General features: G+C 43.2%; 1 protein-coding gene across 1 annotated transcript in view; it reads right to left on the minus strand.

Moving 5' to 3' along the window:
• Positions 1–1,006: 1,006 nt before the first annotated feature.
• ATXN10 (ataxin 10) overlaps positions 1,007–23,609 on the minus strand; it is a 67,236-nt gene continuing 44,633 nt past the window's right edge. Inside the window, exons 10-11 of the mRNA XM_027742835.2 lie at positions 16,921–16,984; positions 1,007–1,715 (exon numbers count right to left, since the gene is read on the minus strand). Coding sequence (XP_027598636.2) covers positions 1,528–1,715; positions 16,921–16,984 — 252 coding nt within the window. The 3' untranslated portion in view covers positions 1,007–1,527. The remainder of the gene's footprint in view (positions 1,716–16,920; positions 16,985–23,609) is intronic.

Genomic DNA, 23,609 nt, shown 5'->3' on the forward strand with positions numbered 1-23,609 from the left:
TAAAAGCACCAAGAGTTCGTGTCTTTGTTCCTACTGCCATCATCCCTTTCTAGACCCCGTTTACCTGAGAAGGGGCTGAAGACAGCAGTGTTGGATCCTTGCCTTTGAACCCCACAGGTGTCTAAAATCACACTGGGTCAAATCCATAGTCCCACCAGGGCACACACCGAGATCCTCCAGTTAACTTGAAACCACCTCAGCAGCCCAGCTCTACTCCCCAGCTCTGTCACACACTGCTGGGGACTTCCCACAGCTCAAAGTACTGTGTTTTTCCCATTTTTAAACCAAAAAACTGAACTGGAGGAGTGTAAGCTGATGCACATGGCTGAAGGCTGGTTACAGGCACGTGGAGTTTAAGGACATAAACTTGCCTTTCCATTTAAGAATGGGATTAAATGCCAACAAATTAACTTTCCTGAGACCTGCAAGTTCGAGATCACTGGAAGTAATCAAATGGCAGCAACAACACACAAGCAGCAGCAATATTAAGCTGCAATTCCTGCTTTGCTCGTGCATGGTTACATTTCTTGGCTTCCAGGGCAAAGCTATGGCACACACAGAGTTAACTGTGCCCCCCCACCCTGGCTTCACCCCCCTTCCCCCATCTCATTCATGCCACATTCCACAGTGGCAGGGTCCAACAACAATACAGGAGGGTACCCAAAATGAAGAGGCAGGGCCTTCCATTCTTCTGCCTCTCTTGAATTAATTAACTGGAAATGAGTTTTGTCAATGTTTTGGAAAGGCAGAGGGGTGAAAAGAAACTCCTAGAATTAATCACAGTGAGAAACTACCTCTTCAGCAGTCTGCCAGAGTTCAGAAAACCCATGAGAAGTGCAAAATAAAAGGAAAGTGGGCTGACTTACCCTCCAAAGGAACAAATAAAATTCAAACAAACACCCAAGTCTCCAAAACAGAGACATGCCCCAGTGCAAAGGAATGCAGCATCTGTTGCCACAACAGCTTCAGTTTTGGTTTTAATACACTTGTCATGAAGACTGAAAGGTAACAAGGTAGAAAAGAAGGTTTACTCATAATTTAAATACACAGAAGGCATGTTGTGTTTAATTCACTAAATATTTATGTACATCCAACATCCCGTCGATCCTTAGATAAACAGAGATATTTGAGTCCCATGACTGAAAACTTTGATTGTTTAGCCCTGACTCAGCACAGATCTTTTACTGGAGGGCAGCCTGCAAAGCAGCTCTTTCTTTGGAGAGTTTTTTAACAACAGTTATCCCCAGGTTCAGCAAAGGGAATTGTAACAACTCAATACTGCATCTATGACACCCTTCTCCCAAGGAAACAAGAATCCCAACCCACTGACAAGAAGGACTTTGTTCCACAGGCTGATTTACCCAAGTGTTCAGGAAACACAGAGGTGTGCTTCTGTTTACGAGGCAGAAGCCTCATCTGGCAGCTTTTCTGACACTGGGTGTAACACTTCCAGCAGACCGGGACTGAAAAGGAGATCTTGACTGGCTGAGCAGGGAAGACTATTTTATAAGAGAAATACTCCTCGGCTCAGGAGGGCTTTTTCCTGGCAGACCTGAGGATTAGCCTGCCCTCCCGTCTGTCCATCTCCAAGCCCATGCTGTCCAGGGCAGAGCCCTCTGCCAGCCCCTGCTCCTCCAGCCCCGCGATCAGCTCCTGGTTCCGCTCGTTCTGCTCCGTCAGGTTCCGGATGGCAAAAACTGCCCACTGGTTCACAACTGGGGGGCAGAGTCAAGGACTGGTTATTTATTCAGAGATGAAACATTGGTTATTGCCATTTATTACTGCATTCCCCTCCTTCTGCCCTCCCCCAATCCCTTAAACCTCGAAACCCAGTAGAAATCAAGGGTTTGAAAAAGTAAGACATTTAAGACAGGTGTTGACACTGAACCTGCAAATACTTGCATATGAGGGAACTTAATTTATATTAATTTTTAATAGAATGATTTATGTCCATTAACTTCAGTCAAGTTTACTAGGCTTTGTGTTAGGAAAACAACCCTAACAAAAATACAAATGAACTTCAAGAATTAAATGGAGATATTGTTTCAAACCAAAATTACAGTTAATTGAAATATTCCAATGATCTTCCTAGTGGGATTAAATTAAAAAATCAGTCACTTGTTTATGATCCAAACACTTTAGCACTACACTTCCAAGCACTGGCGAACAAAATAAGCTGTAAATCATGTCCAGGAAAGACAACTATTATTTTCACTGCAAGAGCTGAAGAGATGTAGAAAAAGAGAAATTATCCAGGCTAATATCTGAAAATAGCACAAATAATGTCAAGACACTTAAAATTCTTTAACTTCTAAGGTTACCTAAGCTGGGTCCTTTGTGCCTGGGAGCTTTTACACACTTTCCAGGAGACCAGACCCCAGGATCACCGGCAGGGAGCTCCTGCTGACATTGGAAGGGGTACAAGCTGCAACTCATTCACCTTCTAAGGTGGTCCCTTGGGGCCAGGATTGAGGCACATGTCAGGGCTGTAGACAAAGGATTTAAATTCCCAGGATTATCAACCAGGCATCTTCCAAGTGAACTACAGTGTTCATTTTATGAAGTGTCAGAGATGTTGGTCCCAGCTCTGCAGCTGAAAGGCTGTTTGATACAATCTTTCCCAAGTTACCCTTTCTGAATCACACAAGTGGTTTGCCTGCAGGGCACCAATTATTTACTACATGTAGCTTCACATCCAGGAGAGGAATATGCATAATTTACTCATCTCCTTGACGTCTTTTGGGTTGGAGAGTGCCTAAGCACAGAGATAAGGTGGTGTTCTTCTGGCATTTGCCAGGGGGTGAGGAGAGGGAAAAACTCCTCAGCTGGGGAAAATGGGAACCTCAGACAAAACAAGAGAAGAGAGAAACTGGCCTGACACAATCTTACACCATCTATCTTACACATCCCCAACAGAGAGAGAAGGGTTTGGATGAAGAGCAGCCTGGACACACCTGGCAGGGAACAGCCCTGCACTGGCATGGGTCAGTGAAACAGTCCCCTGCCTTTTAGTAGCAGTTTATATTTTTTTTCACATTCGAGAAGTCCAGAATTGAAAATCAAAAATGGCAAAGCACTAACAACTACAAGGTTTTTTTTTTTTTCCTCTGACAGAGCTCTTTACACTTTGCCAGGAAACATGCTGCACACCTTCGTGGTTCAAAAAACTCCACTGTGAGGTAATGACAGAGGAGAGAAATTAACACCAAAAAAAATTATGCATCACATCAAAGCCTTAACAGGTGAACATGACAGAGAATATCCATGTATTCTCTTCTGTCAGTGCATCACTACTACAGTTAAGTGAAAAGACAAGTGCCAAGCTACACTGAAGTTACATAAACTGAGCATTTCCACTGAAGATTACATTTGAGCATATAAACCAAAAAACTGCCTGAGAAATAAAATCACATACAAGCAGTCTCAGTCATTAGCACCAGTGGTGAGAACAGATTTCAGAGCAGCAAAGCAGGCAAGCTCATGAATGCTGACGAACCAAGGTTAAAACCTTGCAGGTCTTTCCCAGGTCTGATTTAGGACATTGCACCAGTGCCAGAAAGCAACATGAAGTTCTCCCAATGGACTGTGAGAAACATGCTACCACCCTCCCTGGCTCTGCTCCTGGGATGAGGAGCAGATCTTTCTTGTTGTGTTCCTAAAATACAGCTCTGTGTAAAACACAGCACTTACAGAAAAGAAAACCTCCTACAGGAATAACAGCAATTTTCAGTGACAGTTCTCAGTCTCACAAAGTGCCACACAGACACAAAAGTACTCGCAGAGATGCCTGTGTGCATTAGCTTTGGGAATAATCCTGTTACCATCATCCTTATGTCCCTTAACACAAACCCACTGCTAACCCCCCCAGCAAACGCTGTTTCCCCATTACCAGACCCATCCATGCTTACATAATATCTCAGACATCCCCATTATCTTATGAACTCTATCACCATTCTGGCATTTATCATTATTGACTACTGTAGCTGAAGCTGCAGACTGGTTTCAATAACATTTTCCCTCCTTCACAAACTCCTTTCTGTGTGTAGGTTGCCCATTGTGCCCTCACCATGAATATTCATGACCCCTTGTTCCTGCTGGGGGAGGCTCGGGCAGACCTGAGTGTCAGCGAGATTAAAGCCAGATTAAAACCCTAATACTCACATTACCCTCTTGCTCCTCTCCAAAGACAGAGACACAGGGAGAAAATTAAACATATTCGAGAGTCTCTAATCCTACCAACACTTTAAGCACTTTATTGTATGCTCAGCTTTAGAAAGAGAGCTTCTAAAGTTGCCATAGTTACTACAAATAAGAGCATGAGCCTGTTTGTTGTGAAACTGCACCAAAGAGAAGGAACACAGCAAGTGCAGCAGATCTCATGGCACAGACTTGTCTGCATTTTTCCAACAGGGTGTATTGCACTCTCAAATGAATCAACATTACAGACAAGGGAAGCTGACGATATTCTGTCACAGGGAAGAGGGCATACAAAAGGAAGAAAACAATTAATTTCATTTTGCAGAAGCCTCATCACCAGACTATCTGTTAAGGGACCAAAAGCAAACATTTCTGTGCATTTATAGCTACCCTTTTCCAAAACCCTTCAGTACTGTGTGCTATGGGATTCCTATGCTATTTTGACCTATGCAAACAATAACAAAACTGAATCAACCTACACAGGCATGGAAGACAGGGCAACAGCTTCATTCCACAATTTAAAATTTAAAATCATCTCCACTCCTCTGGGTTGTAACTTCAACTGTCAGGGAGGAGGGAACCCAGAGAAAAAGGAAGAGGGCTGGAGAAGATCAGCCCTAAGGGATGAGAAATGTTACTATCTGGAAGCCACGAAAATCTACCTCACTAAATCCTGTGGAAGTTTGGCCACTGACTGCAAAGGAAACTTTTCACAATTCTCCTGCTTCTTTTCCCTTGGATTGTGGTCCAAGACATTGCTGGAGTCAAGGCAGGAGCCCAGTGACTGGTCTGTAGGTTTAATGGGGTGTGAAAGTACCCCCATGCCCTGCCAGGAGTCCCCAGCCAACCCCCCGTGGCCGTGCATTACTGGGGAGCAGGATGTGCAGACCAGTTCTCAGAGAGTATTCCAGCTTCTCACTCCCAGAGTACCAAGTCCAGCTGGGACTGAACATTCCTGACAAGCCCAGTGCAGCCATCAGGACCCCTACAAACTGTCCCACAAAGCAATCTGGATTCTAGGGAAGACAGAGCAGACAAAGTTATTAATGAGGTTTGAGGCTGAGGAGGCAAATGCACAGCAATGCACAAGGAACCTTGGAAGTACATTGCTTGAAAAAGGCAAGTTTTGAAAGTTAAGTATTACTATGAACTAATACAGGATACTGAAGAGAGATGACAAGCAGAATGACATACATACATCTGTTTTCCTAAGTCCCCTTCATAGTTATTAATACTGAGGAATCTCTAAATACAACATTCTTGGTGGAGGGTTTGATTTATTACACAGTGTAGGGACTTTTTTTTGTTAAGTTAGACCATTTCCTGCACTACAGTCAGTTTTCCATAATTAAATCACTACTTAGGAACTTTCTTCCTTAAGAGTAATTAGGTCTTACGAGAAAAAGAGGATATTCTTTGTTCTATCCCATTACCTCATTTAAAATGGATTTTTATTATTTAAATATCAACTACATTTTAATCAAATATAGGAGGAGATACAAAACCTTATTAAGAAAGTCAACTCCCGTGGGTTGGAACTCTTGTCAAATGGGCTGTTTATACAACCCCCAGCTAAAGCCATTCAACCTTATAGGACCGGTTCTGGAACAGGTCTATAGGGCTAAAACCCAGAGATAACAAAAACACAATTCTTGTTAATTGTATTTCTTTCTGGTCTTCAAAAATAATCCAATTTTGATTCAAACTTCTGCAGACTGGAATGAAATACTGAAGTGTCATGTTAGAAGAGTCACTTCCACTTGCCGACGTGACTGGACCACACTGAAAAGACAAAACATCTCCCCTTCAAGCCTTTCAGTCCTTTGAAGCACTTTCATTTTACAGCACCTTGAAGGTAACTCCTCTCCCCACTAAAGAGGTCTCTGGACAACTACCACACGTGCCCAGCCCAGCTGGGAGCAGCGTGCTGGGACTGACCACACGCAGCAGACAGGCAGTTCTGGTCCCACCATCAGCCAAAGCACTTACCAAGCTCTACAGGCTTCTTCATCTAGGGGGTTTTAGTAGTTTTAGCAAGTCCTAGGAGCTGCATAAGGTGACAGCAATTTAGTACAACTCCTCTACCTTTTAAAATAAAGTCTACTTGTGCTTAAGACACTACCAAAAGTGTAGTAACAGAAAATGTAAAGAACGAAAGGTTTTATCTTAATTGACTTACCTATTTTCAAAAGCCTAATTTATATTTTTAGAATTAATGCATTGAACTCTATTTATACCTCACATTGAATTATCAGCATCAGAAAACTTCAGGAATTCAGCCTATACAAACTTAAAATGCTCTGCCTAGAAGGCAGAACAAAAAAATCTACAATATTCCAATTGCCTGTATTTTCCTATATTCCAGAGCAGTTCTTACCACCTATGACTGCACTCACCACACTCTGGATGATAAGTGAGCTTTCAAAAGCAGTATTGTATGAACTGGGAATGTCACTGCTTCCTTGCCTGGCTCTTGCAGAGTCAGAACCCATTTAACCCAGAAGCCTCCAAGGTACAGAGGTGCCCCTGGATGCCGGGAGAGGCTTTTATTCCTGACCACACTCTTTAGGGAAGGGAAAGCAGAGGTTCATTCCTATTGCAGGTACCTCTCACCTGGTGGCAGGGACGGGTGGGAGGGCTGGACCCTGCCGTGCCAAACAAGGCTCCATCCCCACCACAGCGTGGCAGCAGAGCCTCACCAGACTCCTGTGCCATGGCAGCCTGGCCTTCCCTCCTTCCCTCTCCTCACTTCAAACCACCCACCTCAAAGTCATCCAGTGTCAGTACAAAGGCAACACTCTCTGTGATTCACAGCCTACAAAAAATAGGAAACATCTGTAGCACAAAATAATTGTACATTAAAGAGTTTTTCCAGTCCCCAGGCCTTCACTAACCTCCCACACCAGTAGCTCTGCCTTCCTCGTGCAGACAAGCACCATCTTTCTGGCTACTTGTGTTAATCTCCATCTCTGAGCATCCTACCCATCATCTGCAATGATGAATCCATTTTTCAAGTGTGCCCTATGGGATACAGAGACTTATATCTTCTGTATAACCAGCAGACAGGAATGTTAAATCTCACCTAGGACTTTCAGTGAGAGCTCACCTATTTAAGTGTCCATGGCCAACAAATATAATTTTAAGACCAGAATGGACAACTAGACCTCTTTTGCCCAACACTTCTGCACAAACACAGACGAGCAAAGCTCAGCCCCTCAGGAAATCAAGTCTGTCAATTCTGTTTCACATATAAGATATTTTCCTGCCTTCTTCTGAGGGACTTTCAGTGTTGACTGGGAGATTCCACTGTGTCCCTAAATAAACTGTCCCAGGAGGTAAATCTCTCACTCGTTACAGCCTGTGATTTATTTCTGGTTTAGATTTGTTCAGAGTTGCTTCCAAACATTGATTTTCATTATACATTTAAAAGAAATAATTCCCACATCATAACCCAAGCACTTGATAAAGCATCTTTGGCATGAACTAAAGAAAGAAACCAAGGGAGATATTCCAAGCTCTGCAAAGTTCTTGTGTCTCTTCCCTCCACTTGGATTTTTCAGCATCCCTTTTGAAGCACAGGCACCAGAGGTAGGTAAAACATTCTGCCCAAATGTGCTGTATGTCTGCTTGCAGGTGCAGGGCAGCTGCCTGCTCCCCTGGCTATGAGTAATTCAGGAAAAGTGAACCCCAGCAGTTCCTCACAATATCCAGCTGCCCTCTCACTCCCAGCTGTGCTCCCAGGGCCATTTTCAGCACTGTTCAATCCTGAGAGCCAGAGCAAAGCAGGAGGCTCGTTCTGAGCTCCAAGGCTCCAACTCCCCCCTCCCCTCAGTGAGGTGCAGCTGAACGGCCCCCCAGGGTCATTAAACGGTGTTTGCTGCTCCAGCACTCCGGGTACTGAGGCCTTTCTTACCTGCACCAACATGGGGACTGTTCTCCCTTTGGTATATCTGGGTTAACAGTTCACACAGGACACACTGAGCAGTATTATACACCCAGACTGTTATTAGCCTCTAATGCCTGCCAGCTAAACATTTAATCTATATCCTATGTGCTGCCTTTCGTGCTCTGTGGGACTCAAAAACCCAGTGCCAAAACACCTTAGCATACTATGAACTTAAACATAAAATCTGGGTCAAGCACTCCAGAGCTACAAAAGCCATAGGACATGTTTAGCTCTGTCAGGCTATTTTTATTATAATGTCTCTTATGCCAAAACTTACAGAACTTCCAAAAAAAATTAAGCCATAACCTCTAGTTTGTTTTCCTTTGCCCTATACTCAGACTTGTAATACTAGCTTAAAACCATGAATATGACACATTCATTTGTGCTGCTTAGACTGCCAATTTTTTTTAAAATTATGACTTACATTTTTAATAGAAACCCATAATTTATGAGCAACTATAAATCATCTGGTTTTAAAACAGAAATAATCACACTCTTGATCAATCTCAAGTTAGTGCTCCACAGTCAAAATATTCTGCTCTTACAGTCCCTTCTCTTACACTAATCCCATTTTAAGAGTTCATGACAACTAAATCTGTTTGTTATCCCTACCAGGTACCAGGGTTAGGAGGCTGTTCTGTTATAAAGAAAAACCTTCAGTTGCTGTCACCTAACTGCTAAAAGTGCCTCAGCTTATCTTCTCTTCCCTGGTATGGAAAAAAATGCACAAATTCCATGAAGTTGAAACTCGTGTCTCAAATTACTATTAAAACCTGCCACAAACATTGAGATATGAAGCACAGGGGGATGGGGGGTGGTATCTGTGTCCACAGACTGATTACATGTCGCTGCTGTGGTCCTTTTAAATGTCCTGGGACATGGAAAGAAAAAGGCTCCACCTTCACACAGAAATATATTCATGTGCATTTACATGCATAGAGAAATAACCAGCTTTTCTAAAATGCTTTAACATGAAGATTATAGAAGTCAAATAATTCTTTCAAGAATTTGGCACCACACTTAAAAACCCAACCTGGCTCATATCTGGCATGTGGCAAAGCTAATTATAACTTACCACTCTAAGGTAGATGACAAGTTGAGCTGACACAATCTGGATTGAAGCTCTTTTTCTGTTTATAATCTCTAGGGATTCATCCATTTATACAGATTCCACAAGGATCTGTATGCCAGCTTATCTTTCAGCAAAATACGTGAGCATTTTATTGATCCAGGGTCTCTGAATAACTCCCCCCCTGCTGCTTATGGTCATCTCAAATGTCACTTTATGACAAATAATCAGAAGGTAAATGAAACTCCAGTTCCATCCTCACAGACACCAACTGATACCCAGTGTGCACCCAAAACCAACAATGGTTAAAATAAATGGGTGTTTCGAAAGATGCATCTAAATTGTAACCAAGTATGCATTTAGCAAAACAGCCATTAGCCACAATTCCATCTAGGATTTCAGGAAAGGGCTGCACCTCCTTCAGGAAATCTCCACACACCAGGAGAAAGGAACAAACCCCCAAGGTCAGTGGAAGGGACTGCAAATACACCCAGAGTGGGAGGAAAGGTGAGGTCAGGGAAACCATTTGGAAAGCGAAGGACAGTTTAACCAAAGCTCTGAGGCAGTGAGGGCAGATCATTCCGGGCTCAGGAAGGAGCTACACGGGACAAGGCACTCACCAGCTGAAGGTAAAACTGTTCTAACAACAGTGACCAAAAATGGGGCAACAGGAAAACGCCAGAATAAAGCTACTATGCAAAGCACTGGCCAGATGACATCCCAATGTTCTTTGGAGGTATGCACAAGAAAAAATGTCAAGACAGACTGAAATATGATAAGGTGGTTGTAGAAGGCATTCCATTCTCAACAATATTTCTGAACCACTCCTAGCTTTACTTAAAAAAAAAAAAACAAAACCCAAAACCTTTGGTTCTCAAATTTCTAGTGCTCTGTCTCAGCCCAGAGGGGAATTTGTCAAAAGAAAGTCTACAGAAAAATCAAGCAAGCTGTTTGAGCTATAAAAGCAGTGAAATATTATATATTTTCTTCATTTCTTTCTTTTTTTTTTTTTTTTGGGTGCTCCTGGTAACTAAAGATCTGCTTTCTTTCAAGAATTGAAGCCTGTCATGGATTTAAGTCCACCAAGAGGATTAGGGCAGAGGACAAATATGACAATATTTGGTTTAGAAATAGAGTTATTAACTTTAATTCCTCACTTTTACATGCATGAGTTGGTGCCTACAGAGATTACCCCTCTCAGGGGATTAGAAATATTAGAATGTAACATTTGAAAGAGCCTTCTTGCATTCTGTACAGCTCTGTTACACTTCCTCCAGCTCTCAGAGGGACCCTGAACATCACACACTTCTTAAGGAGGGCTGTTGTCACTCAGCATTCCTGGGTCACAGCTCATTCCTGGGCAGGAACGAGATACTAAAGAACAGATTCATATTCACATCTCTGCAAGTCTGCCTCAGGATTTTATAAATTCTCAAGGAAATTAATAATAGCACCAACACCCTCCCCCCAAAAAAACCCTCTGAATTTCAATATTTTTTACAATATTTTCAGTATTTTAATCATCCTGCAGCTGCTCTAAAAAATTAATTTTAGAAATTATAGAACCTGCAACCTGAAAGATACCGTTAGGAATTGTAAATGTCCAAACACAAAGTGTAATCTGTGGTCATTTCTGGAAGACAAAAAAAGGTAAATGCTTTAATTTCTTGAAGTATCTTTTTCTGTACTGCACACTGCATTCCTTTTGTGGTCTCAAGTCTTTCTCATATGAGGAGAACGCTGCATTTGATAGGAAAGAAGTTGTTCCTGGGGAACAGTTGGGATTACTGATAGTGTTAGTAGATGTGGAACCTCTCACAAGAAATCTCCACATTTTTGTTTTCATTCTAAGATGAAGTTTCTGGCAATAAATACTTCAGAAGTGCAGTCTTTGAGTCAGAACTCAGATCTACTAAATATCATGCTTAATGCAACAAGTTTTTTGATTGGTTCTTCACCTTTCACCAAGTTTTGCCCTGAAGAGTCTGCAGCATCAAGGAAAGATAAACAGTGGCCTAAGACATGGAAGTTGTGTTATCCCATTTCTTCAGATGTGCAGCAAATGTCAAGTGTGATTTAAAGCAAGATTAGGTTACACAAATGCCTCCTGTGCCCTTTCCAACAGGGAGCATGTGCCCAGATCCTCCCCCCCTTTGGAGCTTTGTAATAACCCCACTGAGGACATTTCAGATAATATACTGAAAAATCCTACCTGGAGTGGAATCCAGACCCCTTTGGTCCATGATCACTGCTGTAAGAACAAAACTGGATAACTTGCAATGCTTCTTTCAGGGGTGTCAAAATCACCCTGTCACACAGTGACAGCAGCAGACAGGTGACCCTCCCTACCACAGCCAATAGAAGAGCTGTGGTTGTCCCCTTTCACCAGCAGAAATAACACAAAGTTTGAAACTTCTTGGGAATCACTGAAGAAAGACCAGCCCAAAAAACTCCACCCTGATACAACACTGGGGGATTCCCTTCTGAGCCACACAGGCCCCTGGGATCCACTGTCTCTAATAAAACACAGCTCCAAAGAATTCCCAGCAACCTGCAGGAACAGGACAGGATCTGATCTGCTCAGTCAGGTGAAAGAAATAAGCCCCTCTCAGGCTGTTCCTGCTCAATGAATAACCACCCCTGTACCTGTTCCAGCTTCTCCTCTCCCCACCTCTTCTCTGGCCCTCACAGTTACAGGCAGCTCAGCTTTGTGCTCGTGCCCAGAGCAGGGATCCTCCACTCTCTCCACTCTCTCTAAAGGTGAATTCTCAGCACACAGCAGTTCAGGGAGTCTGAACTGGAGCACGGCAATAAGTGACTTCTTCTTGCTCTCCTACTTCCATCTGCAGTAGAATCATAGAATAGAATGGGAAGGGACCTTAAAGATCATCTGCTTCCACCCCCCTGCCACGGGCAGGGACATCTCCCACCAGCCCAGGTTGCTCCAAGCCCCGTCCAACCTGGCCTTGGGCACTTCCAGGGATGGGGCAGCCACAACTTCTCTGCCCAACCTGTGCCAGTGAGAACAGGTAGAGTTGGCTTCCACTCAGCTGATATTTTGCTTCACCTTTGGCACTATGAGCAGACAGATTTATGCTCTTAACCTGTGCTGACAGGTCCCGTCCCTCCACTGCCGACCAACTAAAAACTTGCTGTCTGCCGTGGTTGTTAAAGTCACAGGGACACACTCAGTACTGGCTGACAGTAAGATGCTGGTAGTGCTCTGTGTCATCCAAGGATAAGGGTAACAGCAACCAGAAATAATGCAAAATTGAAGCCCTCTACCAAAGAATATACTTCACTTTGGCCCAGGCAGACTTTAAACTTACTTATTTCAAACTCACTTGTGCAGCAAAGCAAGTGGCAAAGTGACAAGGAGAAGGGGAATTCCACAGAATCACAGAACAGCCTGGGTTGGAAGGGACCCCAAAGATCCTCCAGGTGGGCAAAACTTGACTGGGCATGAGGAATTCACTGCTGCTCTCATCAGTACCCTGGGTCCTTTACAGATCCATATCCACTCAATAACGTGATTTCATGTATGCTTGTGAAAATACAGAACCAAATAGGTCACATCCAGCTACTTAATGCACTGGCAGTGCCTGAAGGGAGCTTTCCAAAGAAAGGCAACCACTACTGATGTGACATTATGCTGTATTTTTTGGCAACACTCATGGGATAGCCACATGTACGTGAAAATGCTCAACTCTCTGATGGTTCACTCTAAAAACTCAACTCACACTCCTATTTTTGCTCTCCACTGGCCTCCATTCAGCGGCGAGGCTTTTTTACAGCATGTGGCCTGGTTTAGGTTGCACTCTGTAACTTAGAAATAAAATGTCTGTCAGCTCCCCCAAAAGTCCTTGCTGGCATCTCCCAAAAACAAACTGCCATTGTTGTAGACCAGAGCAACTTGATTTCCTCCAGCTTCAGCCAGTTTCATGAACCACAATTATACTTGCTGCTGCCATCAAGTCAGAAGTATTTTCAATCTACCTCTCAGATGACTTTCAGACTGAATATAATAGAAGCAGCTTTGGGAAGGAGTATCTAAAAATTATCTTACATTTTCTACATTTTTATACATCATTTAAACTAAGGGATCTGTATATGGATGTTCACAGCAACCACAGGTTTTCCTTTCACAAATGCTGAAAATTCTTACTCCTAAAACATAGTTAGCTAGGTGTTTACTTGTATATATAACATATATGTGTGTATACACACACACAGACATATATATAAACATATATCCTCACAGCAGGATATATTTTCTTCAAATAACCTGAAAAGCAGGATTTGGAGTAAATTTTTTATTGGTATTACCCAGACAGGCATCTCCAACCCACTCTGCTACCCTGTGGCATGTTTAATTTCTTTGTTCTTAAACACAGGTTACAAAGGTAAAGCAAAAGGTTTCCAACTTTTCAGAAGCAGAACAAGAAAATGAATTTTCAAAACTAAAATAAATAGCTCATGAAAGGACCTCTCCTTAATCTAAAGGCAAACTATTCCACTTGCATTTTGAAACAGCCTGACTGCTATTAAATACAGAGGGACAGTTATGATTAGGGTGCAGCCAGTCCCAGACAGAAGATCTAAAGGGTATAGAAAAAGTGATATTCAACCTCCTCTGAAGTTTAACTCCTCAGGCTCTGAGGTCTTCAATGAACTCTAGTCTAACTCTGCTTACCTTTTCCCCTCTGCTAAAAGCCCAGCAGCTCACAGTTGAAAATCTGGCATCTTTCAGCACTTCTCCATTGAATTTACTTGGAAACATGCAAAGTTGTAGTAGCTGCAAATTTAAAATACCAATTTGAATAATTACAGAGGTACAGCAAATTTGTTCTTAACTGTCCATAATCATATTGGTGTCTGCTACCAATGAGGGTGGTGCTTTGTTGGCCTGTACTCATCAAATATCCTGAAGGAAAAAATACTCCTTGTTAGTATAAATGTAAATGTTACAAGCCTGAGATGTAATTAGACAAGGTAACAGTTCTCCCACACTGGGCACTGAAAGATGAATTTAAACAATTAATTAGAGCAACGCAAACATGTCAGTTGAACTTTGTAAGCTACAAACTCCCTGGTAGTTCTATGAATGCTACAGAACTGTTCAGGATCTCACAGCAGGCAATTTTAAGGAAATGACAGGTTTACAAAGGAATTTATTTTAGGATGAGAGCAGACCCATTTCCTCTTGCAGCATTCTTCCATATGCTACAAACAATAAGACTCAAAGAATTTTTCCTCTCAAAAGTAATAAAGAGCTCTTTAACATCTAAAATGGCAGTCCAGCTTCTCCTGATGAATTGCATACTTTAGGGAAATTATTTTTTTCATCCAGGAAGAAAATCCTATCACTTTTACCATTAAAGTTACATTTTTTTCTTCAGAAAATTTTGTACCTGTAATTTGGAGGCAGGGAGGGGGCAGAGGATGGAGCAGGCTCTGCTCGGGGGGCCCAGCAATGGCACAGCAGGAACGGGCAGGAACTGATGCCCAGGAAGCTCCACCTGGGCATGAGGAAGAACTTCTTTGCTGGGCAGTGACCCAGCCCTGAACAGAGAGCAGAGAGGGTGTGGAGTCTCCTCACTGGGGATATTCCAGACCCCTCTGGACACAATCCTGTGCCATGTGCTCTGGGCTGGCCCTGCCTGAGCAGGGAGGTGGGACCAGATGAGCCACTGTGGTCCCTTCCAGCCTGACCCATCCTGGGATTCTGGGATTTGTGCCAGGCAGGACTGGGGTGCACAAAGAGAGCAAAGAAACAGCTGAATCTCTTCAGAGATGATGCAATTGTTGTGCAGTGGAGTCAGGCCCCACGTGCTGCTGAGGACCTGGTTTGTGGTGGCCACAGGTAGCAGAATGTGCTGCAAAGCAGGTGAAAGTAGAAACAGCTAAACTGCAAACTCCTCCTCTGCTTCCCTGTGTAAGTTCTGCTGGGAAGGCAGCAGATGAGGAATGTCAGAGGCAGGGGAGCACTAAGTTCATGTAGCACAAGAGCACCTGGAACAGCACGAGGTCAGAGCGAGGCCCAGAGCAGCAGCAGGAGCTGCACTGCCAACGCTGACCCAGCAAACCTGGGCACAGCAGGGCAGGCCCCTCTGCCCACGTGCTGCTCACTCGCCTGTATCCCCCTGCACTCTGTGCCACGGAGCAGTGGTGAAAGCTCACATAGTTATGATGTCTTTAAAAACCAAGTAAACAAAATTTTATCCTCTGGTAAGAAGTTTATGGTGCAGCCATAAAACGTCAGCCTGTATCAAAAGGTGTAAGAAGTCCCACGTTGCTCAAAATGCAGTAAAGACTCCCTGGGTATTTTATTTTCATTTCATTCAAGATTGTAAATTAGAACTCCAGCCTTTGAAGGCCTCCAACTTTATCCTCTTTTACTAACAGCTAAAATGAAGGATTAATCCTAGAAAGACATTCTAGAGGTAGTTGCACAGCTGTGCTTTCCAGCAAAGAAGTCACTTGGGACCAAAGCTCCCTACCAGGTTTTCTCAGGGCTGCTCTTCTGCTCAGGGAAAGGGAACCTTCCCTGCCCTTCCCACCTCATCCAGCAGTGCCCCTTCCCTGAATGGCCCCACGGAAGTACAACTCTGCTCCTCAGTGCCCTGTCCAGAGCCACACTGCCAGGTCTCCAGGTGCAGAAACAGTGAGGAATGTAAAACTTGTGCACATGAAGCAATGAAGTGAGTAACTCAGAGGATACTTAACACTCCTTGCTCCTCCACTCAGCCTGTGCTGTCATCTACATTATTTCAAGACATATTTATATGTAGATGATGTTCCACAGCACACAACTGAGAGAATATGTACCATTTTCACAACTTAATTTTTGTGTGGGTTTTTTTGATACTTGTTAGAAAGTGACCTTTTTCTTATCAATTAATTTTGAAAGCTCGTTTCATGTGTTCAGTATAAGAAAGGCAACATGACTCTACACAGGAAATGCATTTGCTTTCCAGACACACTCACCAGAAACTCACACAGAGCTAATGATCAGATGGCAGAAAATCCCTGACTGAACACACTTGGTAGGATGACTGTGTGGTACTTGAAGAGATGGGAAACTCTGCTTAACAACTGCTTCTCTTCAATATAAAGTTATTTCTCTCTAACAGCAATCTGTCTTGGAAAGTCTCTATTCTTAAACCCCAGGAAAAAGATAGTATGAAGCACAATACCATTTATATTAAAATCTCCCCAACATTTCAGTAATTAGCACCACTGATTTTCTCAATTATACACATTCTTACAACAGCTTCTAAGCCTTGACTCTGTGCTTAGAATAACCTCCCCAACCCCATTTATTAAGTGCAGAGAATTGATGGGGTACTGTTTCAGTCTCCTGAACAGATGCTTCAATGGAAGCAAAGGCTCCAAGATCTGACACAACAGCCAGAATCTGGAGTCAGATTCCTGTCACAGCTGGCTCTCTGAGCTGACATTTGCAAACCAGCAATATTTATTATTTTAGGAAACAGAATATAACCACAATTCAACTTACTTAGAATCCAGCTCATGAAAGCCTATTTGTGCCTTTGCTCACTTCTGAACCATTTAAACACAACCTAGAAAGTCCTGAGGCCAGTCACACTTGGGCACCCAGTGAAAGCAGTGCTGGCACCCATCTGTGAAACCCCACACCTCTCCTCGTGAGTCACACTCAAAACCAGAACTCTTTTGTAAAGGATACAGGGATTGTTGTCATCAATGCTGCAGTTGTCCAGAATCAAGGGGATGCCGTCCAACTCATACACCTAAATAAAAACAGAAGTTTAATTTAACGGATGTCTCAACAATACAAATGATGTTTTGTGCAAGCAATATGTAAAAAGGTAACAGGGCTGTTTGTTTAATCAAAAACATTAAACAAACTACCAGGCATTACAGAGTAAATCTGGTGTCAGCAGTGAGTATCAGAAAACAGTAACACAAGCAGACACTGATTTCACCTTCTGCCTTCATTTAGCCTGTGTTTGACTGAGGTGTTTTCTGTGGGGCTTCTCACATGGAGGCAGACAAGCCATGCTCAGTGACAGCTCGTGCTTGTTTCCAGAAGGAAGAACCAGGAAAAACTGCTGAGTGGAAAAATAGGGGCAAAAAAAAGTTGAAAAATACATCTCCCCACATACACAAGTTCACAGGGAGCCACGTCTCCTGCACCTTCAGAAACAACGTGTTACCTCTACGTGCACAGGGACAGATTCTTTATATCAAGTAAGAGCCACTGACATTTCTCCTCTGAGGTGTTTTTCATGTTATCAGCAAAACAGCAAACACAAGAACTGGCACTTTTTGTTTCCTGACCATACCCCACACAGGGGAATTCACAAATTGCACTGATCCATGTGTGTGTGTGTGAGATAACAACGTATAACCATAATACACACACACACACACTACCCAGAACTTGGGATGAGCTGATGGTAACAATAAATATGGAGCAGGATTATCTTGAGGGAAGTATATTTCCTAAGAGATTTGTGTAGATTTCTAAGGTACACTGTAACATCATGCATGCACAGCTACAGCTTTAGAAAGTTCTATGTACTTAAACGAAACCCTGCTCTAAACTAGCTGCAAAATTTCAACCTTGAAAATACCTTCTTAAGACACAGGAGCTTTTTAACTCTATTTCAAAAGTAGTTTTAAAAAACCTTGAGAGGATGAGGATTAATTGTTTATATTCTTATACTCATATACTATTTATATGCTTTAAGGCACCTGCACATGGTCCTGGGCAACCCGACCTGCATCGAAGCAGGGGGTTGGACAAGAGGTTCCTTCAGAAGTTCCTTCCAAACTCAAATATTCTGTGATAGCCAAATTATATTTGTCCAAATCTTAAGTTCTTTAATTCCTTAAAATTTAGTCTCAAACCAAGAACTGTCGGGCAAAGGAATTTAAACAGAATTTAGGCCACGGCTTGATGACGGGATTCTCTCTCCCATCTTTTTTGTCCCAAGCAAGAGGCACTTTCGTGTACCAGGGAAAACAATAAATCCCAAAGTTTACACTGCAGGATCATCAGCTTTCTGAAGTTCAAGTTCTGTGATAAGAGAAGTCAGTCAAGTAGGAAGAGATTTAGAAGTGAAATCCCTGACAGCCAATGGACCAGTAAAACTGAATTCAGAGACAAATCTGAGCACACCCTTCTTACAAGTTTCTTCTCAGATAATCTTACTGCAGAGTCTCAAGCTATAACACGAGAAAGCAACAGTGACAGACAGGACACACAGCCAGGCAAGCCTGACACGTTTGAAAAGCAAAGAGCACGGTCAGGTCTTAAACCCCAACTTCCACATCTGTGCTGACACGGACAGCTTTACCTACACGAGATACAGTTAATAACACAGGGTTAAAAATATCCACAAAATGTTTGTGTCTCCTGCAGAGGCCGTGGATGATATCACACTTCAAAGGCCGAGCCAGCAGTGAGCTCCCAGGAGCACAGCCCCTGCACGTGTGGGGAAACGCTTTGATGTTCGGCTGCAGCCAAACCCTGGGGTGCCCTCAACGGTACCTTTACTGTCCACCAGTGAAACGCTGAACAGTGCAAATGAATCGGGATTAAGTGCTGTCAGCTGAAACAAACCATGCCATAATCTGCTGCAAGATGTTTGGTTAACAAAGTAAGTATTTGGGGAAAGCAAAATTTTAATTAAAATCCACACACGCTTCAAAAAGTTGCTGTGGGAATATGATGAGATTCCTTCAAAGTGGGAACAGCAGCAGCACACCACAGTCTTAGTGATACCTTCATGCCAACTACCTCTGCCTCACACCCATCCTTAGAGTCCCCTGACTTGAGAGACTCTTGAGTATCACATCATTAAACTGGACATATCATTTGCTCGAGTTCAGCACAGCTTTTGTCACCATGTTAACAGCTTTAGTGTGCCACCTGTGACTTCCTGCTCAGGGAAACGAAGCAAGGAAAAAACCCTTACAATTCACCCACCCAAGACAAATCTGTGTACTCCTCTGAGTGACTCTGAGATGAAGAGACCAAACCGTGAGTACAGCGCTAGAAAAGTTGCAGTTCATGCCAGCTGTTCCTGAACCAGCAGTGATCCACTGAAAGGGCATTTTATGGCCCCCTGAAATGTGTGCCTGTGTTCAGTAATGAGCCAGCTCAGCAGTTGCTGTGCAGGGAGCAGAGCTGTTTCTGCAGCGAGAGTGCCACAGACAGTCAGAGGGAGGAATCACCGTCCCACCCAGGGGTCCCCTCTGCACTGCTGAGAGCCTCTCACATCTCACTCTGATCTCCCTGTAACCTCCCACACCACAGAACTCTGTAAACATCAAGAAATCGTCCTACATCTCAACCATGGCAACTGCACCGCCCAGTTCAAAGGGCTCAGGAAACTTTTCCCACTAGTTATTTGCCTTACAGTTTTGCTCTGAAGAGAACTGTGAAATGCCCAGTGCAGAGCAAGGCAGGGGACCTTTTGCAGGGATCTTCTGCAGGGCTCAGGGAAGGAGTCAATATTGCACAACACTCAAATCTTACTTTAAATATGGTGTGAAAGTATCCTGTGAGAAAAAACACACAGTGGCTGGTGTGAAACTAGCTGTAATCCATCCAGATTTGGGGAGAAAGTACAGACAGAAACTAAGGAATAGGATCGTTCCGGTGTCTGTCTCATAAACAGAACTGCTCACACTGGTCTGTGTTACAAAAGCTCATTGAATCCATTATCATCAGCACAATCATTCACAAGAGAGCCCCAAAAAAGTATAAATTAACTGTAGCCTATTTACTGAATCTTTCCTTCTAGCAGCAACAGTGCCAAGGTCAGGGGGAAGAAGGTAAATTCTCCAAGCATGACAGTGCTTGTTGATGGATCTGCCTGCATCTAGTAAAATGCAACCAGAGTCTCCAGGTCCAGCAACTGCACTGACAGAAAGAGGAAAAATAAAAAATAATCCAGCAAAAAAAAATCTCTCCACAGAATAATTAACACTTCAGGAACTGGAAATACTACCTAGTCAACTAAGAGTACTATTCCACAAAAAGAACACTCATGTCTTCAGATAACAGCTAGAACATGAACTGCTCTCCCACCAGAACGTGACGGATTTTCAGCCTTCAGTTGACACAGAAAGCAGAATGAGAAAGGTCTTTGTTTCAGGCACAGAAACACTCCTATTTCTTATAAGCTGAGTTTGGCCAAACTACAGATAAGCAAAAGGAAATGCACTCTCAGAAATAGAAGAGAACTAGAGTTTGAGTATCCATCTCATGCTAACACTTGCTCCTCTCTTTAATCATGACTGATAATCACTGAAAAACAGAAATACAAATCTCTAGGTTAAAAGAGGTTTGGGGCAGGAAACACGTACTCTAGAAATGAGTCAAAACCCGGGAACAAGCAGGAGCCATTCACATGGAAAACCTCCAGATACAACATTCATTACACATCACCAGTTTCCTACCAGACAAAAAGTCTGTCTCCAATCATGTTTAGCTCCACAGTATTCAATTTCAATTCACATTATGGAACTTAAAATGTTTCTGGGAGCAACAAAACAGGCAAACTTCACATTTTTATGGACTTGGCTCCTTCCTTCACTGTTTGCAGTGCTCCCAGTTGTGTCACACAGCTGGAAACACCAAAGCCCACCCAGCAGCAGCAGCACCTGGTTCACATGTACAGCTGTGCTGAGCAGTTACCAAACTCAGCCTTAGTCCACAGTGGATCTGGGCTCAAACTGCCACTACACAACTTCCCCTCCCAGGAGCACCTCTTTGGTTGCTCATCTACCTGTCTGCTGATTCTCACGAGGCTAAAAGTAGGAGTCTAACAATAATTCTGATCCCTGCATCCCTCAGACAGATTCAACTGGTGAATGCACAGAGCACTGTAACACACTGAAACACGAGTCCCAGGCTCCTGGAGCAGACAGGTCTCCACAAACCACCTGACAAACCTTAACCATGAACACTCCACCTGGTCCTGCCCTGGGCAGGTGAACGGTTCTGACCCTTCCAATCCCTTCTGTCTAATAAGTCTGCATGACTTTCTTAGTCAGACAATCACACCAGACTGAATTATGCCCAAGGCAAGGAATCCAATGACATATACATTTGGGGATTTGTTGCCAGTCTTTGGTCATCATTACAGATACTTTTAAGCCTTTTAATGGAGTCCCATCTGAATGTACCACATGATGACTGCATAATGACAATGTAAAGTAAATACACCCCTCAGACCCAGACACCAACCAGGCTGACCAACAACAGTCTATTTTCCTCCACGACCTGCTCAACAAGCAGGTAATTAGTGATGAGACATCTGAGCAGAATCCAGCACTCAGTGTGAGTAACAGAGCAGCTTAATAGAAGTAGGAATGTACCAACTGATCAGGTTCCCAAACAGCTCCTGCACACCTTTGATGGTACCGAGAAACTTATTTCGTTTTTTTCATTTCCGAGTCCTGGGTTGGGGCTTTTTTGTTTGTTTTTCCAAACAGCAGAAGTGACAGAAGATACATGGGAGATTCTACTCACAAAGGCAAAAGAACCCTTCAATCCTTTGGTGCCAGTGGATTCCTGGGCCCACTGCAGACTCCAGGCACTTTGGCTTAGAACAGAGGCGGCTGCGGCCATCGCTCTATTATAGGAGTTCACCACATCCTGCAGATCCACTGAAATACTTGTGGACAGAGGCTCCCTTCTCCAGGACATCACAACAGACTTGCTTAGCCCGTCTGAGAGCTCTTTGCACCAGTGGGAACAACTTTGGGAGCCAAGAGGGTCCTTTATGTCCCTTTCAGCCAAGGCCGAGTCCCCAGAACACTCCTCCACCTCTGCACTGCCCAGCTAAGCAGGTACTGAACATTTCAATGGCTGAAATTCAGAAATCACGGCAACAAAACCTGCTGCTCCTGCTCCATTCATTTCAAATATATTCTCCCTCTTTCAGCATTATTTCCCAGAGGAGACATGGGGTTTATTTCAACTCTACCGCAAGAGGCAACCCTTATAAAAAAGAAATACTAAAAAAAAAATCTTAGAATCTACATGTGGGATATCTTTGTGATGTCCTGAAACACTCTGCAGAGAGCTAATTTAGAAGAGGAGGGTTTTGGCCCTACAGAAGGGGAAGGGAAGATGAAGGTAACAAGCACACCATCAGGCTTGAGCCAAAACAAGCAGACACTGGAGTGTCCAGCTACCAGGACAGGGTAACAAGCCACCTCAGCTGCTGAATAGTTTTTTCCACTGGTCTTTCCAAGAGCAAAGCACAGGATTTTCCAGCCATTGAGATGATAATATAAACACTTGAGAATTGGGAATAGGTTCCCGCAAGAGACAGTAACACAAGTGGAACTTTTGTTTTTTAAACAATCCCACTTTGCTCATTGCCTTGGACAGTTCCTGAACCAGAAGCCACTTTTCAGTAACAAAGAGATGCTGCCATAAGGAGCAGGACCTTGGCTCTGTTTAGGTTTAGATCTGTGACCTGACTTGGATAAAGGCAGGTCCAGCACAAGACTGATGTTGCTGGAGACACACCAGACTTGCCTGTCCTGGCAGCAGCAGTGAGAGAGAACAACGGTGCTGAGCATCATCCAAGAGAAGTCCTGCACTTCAAATCAACTGAGCTGGTACAAATCTGCATCAACACCACAGCACACATTTCCGTCCTTCCAGACACTCACTCTCCCATTCTCAGCCCACCAAAGCCAATAATCAGACAATCCTAGTTTGATGATTTCCAATCACTGCTATAAAAGAGGTTCTCTTAATTTTCTTCTTTCATCAGAACAAAAAGAAAGCTAAAGGAAATTAAGTTAGCTATGTGACTGAACACGTGTACAGGAGCATCAAAATTTCAAAACTGTATTTGGTTCCAAAGCAGATAGAACTGAAGACTTCAAATTACTTCAAAGCTCCGAAAAAACACAGGGATAGAGGTTGACTAAGTCACACAATTCCTTTCAGCCACAGTAATAACCATTATAATAGGAAGTTCCCAATCATTCTGGCAAGTTGCCACTGTTTTGGTGGGTATGGTATTTTTGTCTTCCATGTCAAGTTTTAGAAAGCATTTTATGAATCTCTCAATTAAAATGAGGGACTTTGCTTTGATGGTTGCATGCACTGGGTTGTGATTTTTGGGTGGGTGGTTTGGTTTTGTTTGGATTTTGTTTGTTTGGGGTGGTTTGTTTTTTTTTCAGTTTCACATTTTCTATTACATCAGGATAGCTTTTCTTCTGGAACAACATTCCAGGCACTCCAATAAAATATCCCCATTCTGAAAATCACTGACATTGACAGAAGACTGCATTACCACAGAATGTTTCTGTTGAAGGTTTCCTCATTAGTGTCCCACAGACCATCACAGCCAAAAATCAGCACCACAGCCTTGTGAC

Source organism: Pipra filicauda, unplaced genomic scaffold, assembly GCF_003945595.2.
Source record: "Pipra filicauda isolate LSUMZ 115617 unplaced genomic scaffold, ASM394559v2 scaffold493_size893225_pilon, whole genome shotgun sequence".
Classification (NCBI taxonomy): Eukaryota; Metazoa; Chordata; class Aves; order Passeriformes; family Pipridae; genus Pipra; species Pipra filicauda.